The sequence below is a fragment of the Canis lupus genome, chromosome X (genome assembly GCF_048164855.1).
Source record: "Canis lupus baileyi chromosome X, mCanLup2.hap1, whole genome shotgun sequence".
NCBI classification, from domain to species: domain Eukaryota; kingdom Metazoa; phylum Chordata; class Mammalia; order Carnivora; family Canidae; genus Canis; species Canis lupus.
The window spans coordinates 66,602,849-66,613,945 of record NC_132876.1 but is presented as its reverse complement, the minus strand read 5'-3'; the positions used below and the strand labels follow the sequence as shown (position 1 = coordinate 66,613,945).

At 47.0% G+C, this 11,097-nt stretch overlaps 1 protein-coding gene across 1 annotated transcript in view; it reads left to right on the top strand.

Annotated features, from left to right (window-relative positions):
• The first annotated feature begins 8,435 nt into the window (after positions 1-8,435).
• The window catches only part of SLC16A2 (solute carrier family 16 member 2), a 115,943-nt gene continuing 113,281 nt past the window's right edge, over positions 8,436-11,097 (top strand). Inside the window, exon 1 of the mRNA XM_072816581.1 lies at positions 8,436-9,105. Within this exon, the coding sequence (XP_072672682.1) occupies positions 8,670-9,105 (436 nt within the window). The 5' untranslated portion in view covers positions 8,436-8,669. The remainder of the gene's footprint in view (positions 9,106-11,097) is intronic.

Below are 11,097 nucleotides of genomic sequence, written 5' to 3'. Positions count from 1 at the left end.
AACCAGGCAATATCTGAGAATGTAGGCACACGATGTCTACTCCTAGCTTCCCTCTGCTACACTGAACCCCACTCTGCCCCACCTCCCAGGTCTCCCTCACTTTGCTGTCCTAAGGTCTCTTTAGCAGTTAGTGTTTCTTCCAGTGACTTGGTGCTTGGGGAATGATCTTACTATATATATATATATATATATATATATATATATATATATATATATATATAATTTGTATATGATATATATATGATTTATCTTTCTAGCTAAACTGTGAATTCTTAGAGGGCCAAATGGGAGGAGGCAGGCAAAAGGTATCCTTAAGACCAGAGCACTTCCTAAATTGAACAAAACAAAACAAAACACCTACCACAGGTAATTCTCAAAAGCCTTTACTGAAAGAAGACTCTCCATGTGGTAGGGAAATCCCTGTTCTCATCATGTCTCTGATTTTACACTTTCTCCCTGAAGTTTCTCACTACGTATTCTCCTTTAACAACCTGGCTCAAGAACGGGCACAGTATAGTTTGCTGCAGAGAACAGATGTGACTAAGCTAAAATGTTCAACAAGACAATAGTAAAGGGAAGGATATAGCAGAAGGGAAATGAATATCAACAGTACCACAGAACTAGATAATCTGGCCTAAAGATATGGCCCTGCTCTTTAGGCCTAGCAAGTCCTAGTGTATAATAGTTGCTCAGTAAATATTTGTTAAGTGAACTAATACCTATCCACAGTGGAATTCAGACAGTGTTCTTCCCTCAAAGGGCTTAGGTTTTAGTGAGGAGCCATGTTAAATGGGTAATTTTACTATGATTTTATAAGTTCTGTGATAGAAAAGTATAGTGATGAAAATCATAGACCTAGGAGTCAGACAGCCATAGTGTAAATCATAGGTCCTTGGGCAAATTATTTAATCTTATTCTGTGCCAATTGTAAAAATGATGCCCCTACCTTGTATGTATAATATGTATATTATATTGCCTTCCACCAGGATTTGGGGTCATTAAAAGGAAAAGCTTAGATAAATTAAATGGCACCATAAGTGAGTCCTTTTTCCTCTTTAGACTTCAGTTTTCCCATCTGTTAAATTAGGAGTTTGGACTTCATGGACGATCCCTTCCAGCTCTGATACTTTATGTTTTTCCTAGAATTTGGAACTACACCAATGCCAAAGAACATACTAAATTGTTTTCTTCTTTTTTCAGTGAAAGGAATCTTCAAAACATCTTGCTGTTAACATTAATTAACCACGTACTACATGCTAACATTTATTGAGTCCTACTACATACGGTACTATGTTAGGTGCTTTCCATATTTTTATTTATTTATTTTAATTTTAAAATTCATTTATTCATGAGAGACACACAGAGAGAGGCAGAGACATAGGCAGAGGGAGAATCAGGCTCCCTGCAGGGAGGCTGATGTGGGACTTGATCCCAGGACCCTGGAATCACGCTCTAAGCCAAAGGCAGACACTCAACCACTGACCCACCCAGGCTTCCCTCCATATTTTATTTCTAATCCTCACAACAAACCTGAAAGATGAGCCTCATCCCTATTGTGTATGGGCTTTGTTAGATGAAGTAACTAAATTGATTGATTGATTGCACCTTCTTTGTATCAGGCATCACGTTAATACTAAGCATACAAAAATAAATAATGCTGACTCTATGTTCAGGGAAGTCACAGTCTATGAAAGGAAACTGAGATGTAACACAGGCAAGGCCCATTCTTTACGCTGCATTGCAACCATACACCTGAGACACCTCTGTTCCAGCCTTACAAAGGCTCCACTTCTCAGGATAGGACATTTTCTTTTTTTTTTTTTTAATTTATTTTTTATTGGTGTTCAATTTACTAACATACAGAATAACCCCCAGTGCCCGTCACCCATTCACTCCCACCCCCCGTCCTCCTCCCCTTCTACCACCCCTAGAAATATCAGAAAGGGAGACAGAACGTAAAGACTGCTAACTCTAGGATAGGACATTTTCAATCAGGGTTTAGCACAATGTTTAGCATATAGTAGGCTCTCAATAAGTATCTCTTGAATGACTAAAAAATGAATAAATGAATAAAAGCCTTAAAAACCCCATTCCATTTTTCCCTTGGGTATAATCAAGAAACCAATCCAAGGATGCCTGGGTGGCTCAGTGGTTAAGCGTCTGCCTTTGGCTCGGGGCATGGTCTCAGGGTCCTGGGATCGAGTCCCACATTGGGCTGCCTGCCTGGAGCCCGCTTCTCCCTCTGCCTATGTCTCTGCCTCTCTGTCTCTCTGTGTCTCTCATGAATAAATAAATAAAATCTTAAAAAAAAAAGAAAGAAACCAATCCATTTCATCCTTTCTCACTTCAAGCTTTGCTGGCCCTTAGAGGGTTAAGTATTTCCTATCTCATTCTTTTCTGTAATGCTCTGTTGCTTCTGTCTTCTTTTCCCTTCTAAGCTTGCTCTAATAATAGACCAATTATTGAGCACAATTGCATCCTTGGCATTCAGGAAGCAGGATCCATGCATATGGCCAATTGATTTGTTTTTAGTGCACCCATCGCTTCTCGGCCTTTTGGCTAAGATCAAGTGTTTTTAGTGCACCTATTGTTATGAATAGCCTCTTGGCTTAATCTGATATCAGACTACATCCAATATCTTCCTTTCCACACATCTACTTTGGACATCAGAATGTGTCAATATTCAAATTCATTTCCCAATAATATGGGTTCCCATCAGTACTCTTTCCTGATTATGAACAATAAAACTTAAGTCTTCTCTGCTTTTTGCCACTACTAGTGGCTTTTTGCCACTACTGTCTCCTTTTCACAATTAACCCCACGTGGCTCTTGGATTCAAGGGTGGTGCTGTGTCATCAGAACTGATAAGTTACCCTCATAGAGATAAAGGAAAGTGAGTAAAGGAGGAAAAATATGTACTTACCTTCTTGAGAAAGCTCTCACTACATTATCCATTTTCAAATAGTTAGGATGAGTTAGGCACAGAGCAGGGGGAATGAGAATGACCTACTTAATTCCACTCTAGCCAGAAAAATTCTATTTGAGAATAGAAGAGACTCAAAGGAAGTAAGTACCTTTGGCCTAAAATAGAGAATGCCAGAGATTGCAGTGCTTTCAAAGGTTATATGGTCCAGTGAATCCCAAGCACTAATCTGCAGATCCATGACAGTCTGACATTTTCATCAGACTGTTGACACATGAGAAAAATTATTGCCAACTGACATTTCTTGAGAAAGACTTCTTATGGGGGATCCCTGGGTGGCTCAGCGGTTTAGCGCCTGCCTTCAGCCCAGGATGTGATCCTGGAGTCCCAGGATCGAGTCCCACATCGGGCAACTTGCATGGAGCCTGCTTCTCCCTCTGCCTGTGTTCTGCCTCTCTCTCTCTTTGTATGTCTCTCATGAATAAATAAATAAAATCTTTAAGAGAAAGATGGGCAGCCCCGGTGGCCCAGTGGTTTAGCTCCACCTTCAGCCTGGGGTGTAATCCTGAAGACCCAGGATCAAGTCCCACATCGGGCTCCCTGCATGGAACCTGCTTCTCCCTCTGTCTGTGTCTCTGCCTCTCTCCCTCTCTGTGCCTCTCATGAATAAATAAATAAAATCTTTCAAAAAAGAGAGAGAGAGACTATGGCCTTTCTAAAATTTCATTATTTCAATGTTAAAACATCATTTCATTGATGATATGTTAGTGATGATACATGTTATCACGTGGCAACATTAAAAATTGACATCCTTATGTTGGTTCCAAAGTTTTGGGAGAGATTTTACAGAAGTTATGCTAGTCTTTGAGATAGAAATTTTGGGTTGCTATTGTTTTGGTCTAGTGGTTTCAAATTCTGGCAGTGCATCTATATTTCTGGGAGACTTGTTAAAACCATGAATTCCTGGCTCCCACCCCCAGATATTCTGAGTCAGCAAGTGTGGAGTGGGACCCAGGAGTCAGTATTGTTATAAAAGTTTCTATGTGATTCTGATGTTCGACCAGGTCAAGGAACCACTGCTCTGTTTCACCCACTGGTATGAGTAATCAAGGGCATAAGCAATAGAAATGATTCCACTGTGGGCTTATTTCTGTTAGGAACATTCATTCACTTGCAATATAAACCAGAGACCTCCACTAGAGTTTCCTAAGATCCACAGCCTGACAAGTAAAATAATTTAAAGGGCCTACAGGGGCCACACCTAACTTACTTGTCATGAGGACCAAACTGAATGGGTCTATACATAGTATATTCTTTCTAAAGATTTTCTTTTTTGCTATTTATGATGTTTGTTGACTACATCTGAATTAGAAACTTGTAGAAAAAATTCATTCATCTCAAGACACTAGCCCTACCTCTACCACTTCATCCTCAACCTTGTCTCATCCTTTACATCCCTCAATTCCCTTTTCCTCAATCTCAAAATGTCTTCATCCAGTCTAGTGGAGTCAAGTTCAATAAATGGTAATTATTAATATTTCCCACTATAATGCAAACCCCACCAGGATAAGAACTATTAAAGTTTCCAGCACCTGACATAGTATAGTGTCTGGAACACAATAGTTGCTCAATAACTATTTGTAATACGAATGGCTGAATGCCATAAGAAAGGCAAGAGACATGCCTCCACAATTCAGTACTAACCTTCCTATTTGCTTTGTTGAACTGACTCTGGAAATTTAGGAAAGGCATAGAATTTCAACTGGAGAACAGTGAGAAGAATGGGTGGTAAGGCTGAGAGATCAGCAGGTGCCCATAAATCATGGAATGGTGGTGTGTTTGGAGCCTGGCATGGATGGAAGAAAAGAGAGGGGAACAAAGTGACAGAGTATGGTGCTAGACAGGTTGCATATATGATCCTCAGAAACAGGCACCAGTGTGTGTGTGTGTGTGTGTGTGTGTGTGTGTGTCCCCTTGATATTTAGTACAGAGCCTGGCAGACAGAGGCTCTTAGTAAATATTTACTGAGTGAATAAGGCTGGTCCCAAACCAAGGACTTTTTATGCCTGGCTGGGGAAAGAAAAGATACTTCTCTGGCTGGGCAGAGAAATATCATGATTAAAATTCTATTTTACAGCTGTAATTGACAGGATTATTTAGAAAGAGTATGGAAATCACAGGCATGTCAGACCTCATTTGGCTGCTAATTCCCAATCTCTGTTAACACTGTTACCACTCTTTCCTTCACTCAGCAAGAAATGTCAGCATCATCTTTGCTTCTTCTTTTTTCTTCAGTACCCAAATCTGTCAACTTTATTATAACAGTGGTTCACAGAGTCATCCCTTTATCTTCATCTTCACAGTCAGTGCCCTATTTCATATTATCAACACTTTTTTAACCTGCTTGGTTTTCTTACCTCTTGTATTTCCAAGCCACAGTATCTTTCTATGTGGTTGCCACCGTTTTCTTTCTAAAATGTAGATTTGAGGGCAGCCCGGGTGGCTCGGCGGTTTGGTGCCACCTTCAGCCCAGGGCCTGATCCTGGAAACCCGGGATCGAGTCCCATGTCGGGCTCCCTGCATGGAGCCTGCTTCTCCCTCTGCCTGTGTCTCTGCCTCTGTCTGTGTGTGTATCTCTCATGAATAAATAAATAAAATCTTTAAAAAAATAAAATGTAGATTTGATGTTAGTCTCCTACTCAGAAATCTTTAATGGCTCCGTTGTATATCCAAAATAAAGCCTGTACTTATCAGCATGGTATTTAATAACTGCACAGTAGGTATTAGCTTCAATCTGCAGTAAGGAAACTGAAACTCAAAAAGGGAAAACAATTTGCTTAGAATCACACGGGTACACAATGGTAGAATCGAGATTAGAACCCAGGTCTTCTCATATCAGTACTCTAGCCATTATAAAGTATCTTTTAAAGAGGGTTGAAATGGTAGGTATTGCATGTGCTGCTAGAATAGTGGGATGGTGGTTATAGGATCCTGTCTTCTGGGAGGGCATATACTTTGAAGCTCACAGAAATGAGCAAAGATTCCTGTGCTTTGTAGACATAAACAACTGACTTAACCTTTTAGAGTCTCTGTTTCCTCAGTTATAATATAGGCACAAATCCATCCTGACCTTATAGGGTTGTTATGATTATATGAGAGCATGTATGTAAAGGGCTAACATAGTGTTAGGTTCATAAAAGATTCTCAATGAGTGTTATCACCCACCCTCATCCCACACTCCAGTGATCTAAAAACCCATTTAAACAATGAGGAAACAGAATTTAGACAGTAGGGTATGAGATAAGCTGCAAGACTCCAGGTCTATTCCTAGTTGCGGGGTTGGAAATAACTTTTTTTCAGGGTTTTATTCAGGTTCCCTGCAAATGGAAACTAAGGCTAGTGCCCCTTGGGGCAATAGTTGGTCATGTGTATGATGAGACACCTGACTAAAAAACAGATCTTAAGCCCTGGAGCCCATTATGTGCATGATTTGTCACTCATGGCTAAAGCATTGTGGATTTTTATTAAAATGTAAATGTTTCCTGGAAGAGGTAACATACATATTAACTTCTTGGCCTGATTAACTTTCACTTACCTCTTTCCACAAGTAGAAGTCTTCTATGACTCTATGCTTTCTTTAACTCTTTTACGCAGGGATCCTACCCCCAGACTGTTAAAATCTTTCTGAATATTCAAGGCCCATCTAGGCCACAACCTCTTCCAGAAGCCTACAGTGATTGCTCAGGCAAATCCTGCCTTCCCTCCTCAGTCCCTCTCCCACAGTGCCAAGCCCTAGGCTCCTGTGGTGAAGATTAGGAAGCGTGAGGCTTTTATGTATGGAGACCTGCCTCGAATTCCAGCTTGTACTTGACTTGTCCCATGACCTTAGGCTAAAAAATACCTTGGCCTCATTGAACCTCCGGTTTTGAGATTGGAAAAAGTAGGTGAGACCCTTGACTAAAAAGGTGGCAGTAAAAGTGCTCTTATTGGCTCAAGCAATGCCTGCTCTGTTGACTGGTATAGCCCACGCGATTTGTGAATTTGGACAGATTCCTTTCATCGAAGGCAAGCTCCTCCAAACCCCTATTTTCTTCTGCCCAGTTCAGTCCCCTCTTATGTGCTTAATAACTCTGTGTTCACGGGCATCTGGCAGAGCCCTGAGCTGCATTTTCACTGGCCATATAGTCTTTTCACCCAGCAAGAAGGTTAATGAGATGCTGAGTAGAAATAGCTTGGCGCTCACCCGCCTGCTGGTGGAGAGCGGAGTAGCTTAGTAACCACACAGTGACCTCTTGATTAGTGCATTAGACGCCTGGGCCCCCAGCGTAGGCAGAACTTCCCCGGATTGTGGGGCGGGTCCCCAGGGCTGAGGGGTGCAGCAGAGCGCTTGGGGGAGGGGGCGAGGAGCTGGGCCGCCCACAGGGCAGATCACTTATCCCGCCTCCTGGGACCCGTGCACTCTCTGGAGAGCAAAATCTCCCTTACCCTTCCAGGGCTGGGGCTTTAGTCTGGGACATTCAGCAAGACTCACTTCTCTAAGCCTGAGGTGGGCGGAAGGGGGCGGTGGGTGCTGGAAAGATAACCCTCTGCAAGTGGCTCCGCTGAGTCCGAAAGGCCGGAAGATCAGCCCTTGCCCAACTGGCGGCTTGACCTGGCCTCCACTTCTAGTTTCCCACTGCGGGACAGGGAGCCGGGAGGAGCCTAAACTGAGCTTGGGCTCCCGCCCCGCCTGGGCCCGGCCCCCTCCGGTGCCACTGCACCTCCCTCCCTTCCTGGCCCAGCCCCTGGCCCAGCCCCGGCCCTCTACCGCTCCTCTGCACTCCAGGTTGGCGCAAACAAAACCCTGATTGACTGCCCGGAGGGGCGGGCCTCGCTGCCGGGCTGTCTCCTCCCCTTCGCGCCCCGCCAGGGATTTGCCGGGAAGGGCGGGGGCGAAGGGGGACAGACTGGGGGGCCCGGGAAAGGGGGGTTTCATAGGGCCGTGGGAGGCTGAGCCCCCGGGCTTTAGAAGATTGTGCCCATCTTCTGTCCGAAGTCTTGGCTTTCCCCTCCAGGTCGCTCTCCCCAAGCCAAAGTGGGGGACAAAGAGACTCCCGAGGGCAGGGTGGGGTCTCTCATTGTCCAGCTTTTGTTCAGGGGTCCTCAAGGCCACCCCAGTTCCAGGCTGCTTGTGAGGAAGAAGGGAGTGGGAGCAAAGGACAGTGGGGTCTTCCTTGGAAAGGTTGATTGATCAATGCCTGTTCGGAGCCTGTGGGGAGGAGAAGGCAGAGGGAACAGGATAGTTTGTGGAAAAGCCATTTTAACTCTCCCTCTACCGGGTATCTGGACAAGGAGGACAGGATTCGGTAGTTTGGAAAGGAAGTTAAGGTAGGGAGCAGTGGCTAGAGTAGGTAGGCGAGTATGGGGAGCAGGAAGGGCTAGGGAGAAGAGCAAGGCTGAAGCGGCTGCCTGTTGAGGGAGGAAGAGGTGGGGGGGAGAAGAGGAGGGGAGGAGAGAGATGACATGGGGAGAGCAGAAGGGGGGGTTGGACGTGGGAGGAGGAGGAGAGGACTCGAGGGACCGTCTGTCGCGGGACAGGCGGGCCAGCTGGGACGCGGAGCCGGGAGGAGGAGGCAGGGGCAGCAGCAGTGCTCGGAGCAGCAGCAGCAGCAGCAGCAGCAGCAGCAGCAGCCGCCGCAGCAGCAGAAACAAGTACCAGCCACACAGCGGCTCCTCCCGCCAGAGCAGCCACAGTCCCCCTGCCGAGATGGCGCTGCAAAGCCTGGCGAGCAAGGAAGCCAAGGGGCCCTGGCGGGAGGCAGACCAGGAACAGCAGGAGTGGGTGGGCAGCCCCAAGCCCGAGCCCGAGCCCGAGCCCGAGCCCGAGCCTGAGCCCGAGCCGGTGCCAGTGCCCCCACCCGAGCCGCAGCCGGAGCCCCAGCCCCTACCAGACCCTGCACCCCTGCCGGAGTTGGAATTTGAGCCTGAACCCGTGCACGAATCCAAGTCCACGCCCACTGTGGAGACCCGTGGCACCGCGCGTGGCTTTCAGCCCCCCGAAGGTGGCTTTGGCTGGATGGTGGTCTTCGCTGCCACCTGGTGCAACGGCTCCATCTTTGGCATCCAGAACTCTTTTGGGATCCTCTACTCCATGCTGCTGCAGGAGGAAAGAGAGAAAAATCGCCAAGTGGAGTTCCAAGCAGGTGAGTGGCCCCACGCGCCCCTCCTGGCAAGGGTGTCCTTCGCTCCCACTGCTGCTGACTCCTGACCTCTGAGTCGGAGGCGCCCCTTCATCTTTCCACTTCGACTCCTCCTTGTCCCTTGCCCAAGGCGCTGCTAAGGCGCGGGTTGCAGGACTGTGGGCACACTTAGCTAGGAGACTAGGCACAAGACGTCCCTTAGGTGGGACCTGGGATATTCATTGATCACAGGTAAGGAATGAACTTTTTTGCCCTGGGACAAATCCAGGTGCACTTTTTGGTTTTTAAGTATGCTGACCATGTGTAGTGGGGGGAAATATTTGCAGATTTTTTTGGAGGCGGGTGCAAAGTCATGGAAAGAGGAGAGAGTTGGGAGGTTGGGAGGGCTTTGAGAGAAATACTGTACTGCGGATCTCCGCAGCAACCCCTGTTCCTATACAGGGAGCAGAGGTGTTTTCTGTCAAAAACACTTTAGGAATCCTGGTGACTGAGTGAAGAGTCAAACACAAGGCAGGCGTGTGTGTCTGCCGGTGTGTGTGTGTGTGTGCATGCACGGGCCTCTCTTTGCTGGTGGTAGTTTTGGCCCAGCCAGGTCAGGCCGTCCTCTGCTGCTCTGAGGAAGCAAGCAGATCTCTGTGCCCTCTGAGCTGATCCCCAAAGCAAGCAGGGAGGTGGGCTTTGAGGTCTCCTGCCAGAGAAGTGTAAGGCAGCTGGCTTGCTGGCCTCTGAGATTCACTCCACGCTATCCTCAACCTGAGCCGTGACCTCCCTGGTTGGCACCTGAGCCTCTCTACTAGCCGTGGGATGCCTCCTTGTGCCTCAGCCAGAATGCTGGCCTCCACCTCTCCCACTATTCTCATGGGACTGACTTGGTCTTCTTCCCTAAGACAAGCAGGGCTGGGGGCCATAGCCTTCATTCTCTAGGCCTGTGGCCACAAGACTGCAACCTTGTGTTCTCCTGCATTGAATCTGCCCATAGGAGTTATACGGTTTTCTCAGAAAGCCAATGGGATGCCCCTCAGCAGTTCTGTTGAGGAGTCTAGGGAGAGAGCAAGGGACTTGGGATGCCCTCTCCCTCAAGGCTTGCTCCTTCTGTGCCTCCTCAGGACAGCTGCACTTGCCCCTCACTGCAAGTTGGAAACTCTGAATTTGTGGCTTTTTATAGTGTTGCCCTGGGGTGGCAAGAAGGGTTCCCTCTTCTTGCCACCCCAACGCATACTTCTGCTGCCCTCTGTGGGGACCTCAGGATTATTTATTGAACATAGAAACCTTGAATTCTAGGGTGTCCACCTGTGGATTCCCTGAGCCCTTGAACAGCTGCTCTTACTGCCCCTCTGAACCAAGGACACCCCTCCCCGCTTTTTTTTTTTTTAAGTTTGCAGTTTCACAGGGCTACTTTTGGAGAAGAGGATTTGGGTTACCTCTTGGACCTTTTGTGACCCATTGGCACTGAAATGCGTGGGCCCTACTTGAAAGTTAGAGTGTGCCTCAGTGGCTGTCCAGGATAGAGACGCTAGGCCACACTGATGCCCAAGTGTAGGTGGGGGGGTCCCTGGACTGTGTGGAACAACTTCTCGGAGTAAGGTCACTGCCACAGTCATCCCTGGGACTACCTTTCCCTTGCTTTGATGCAGTTCAGGGGCTCTTGGGAAGGCAGCCAGGGTAGGGCCTCTGGCTGTTGCCTAGGTTACCTAGGAGAGCACCTGCTGAGCATTGCCCTGTGTTTGAAGGCAGGCTGTTGGCCTTCAGAGTCAGTGGCAAAGTCTGGGTGAAACTTCATGGGAGGCAGTGGAGGATGGGCTGAAGCTAAGATCTGGCATTTGTGTGGTGTGAGCAGGTCTAGAGCTGGGCCCTTCAGAGTGTGTAATAAAACTTGGAAAAACCACTACTTTACCAGGAAGAGGTTTACTGCTGGGGAACAAACTTCAAAGTAGGTGATCATAGGGGACTCAGGGGGAGGGCTGGCTGGGACTTTCCGGTCAAGACCTCACAGTA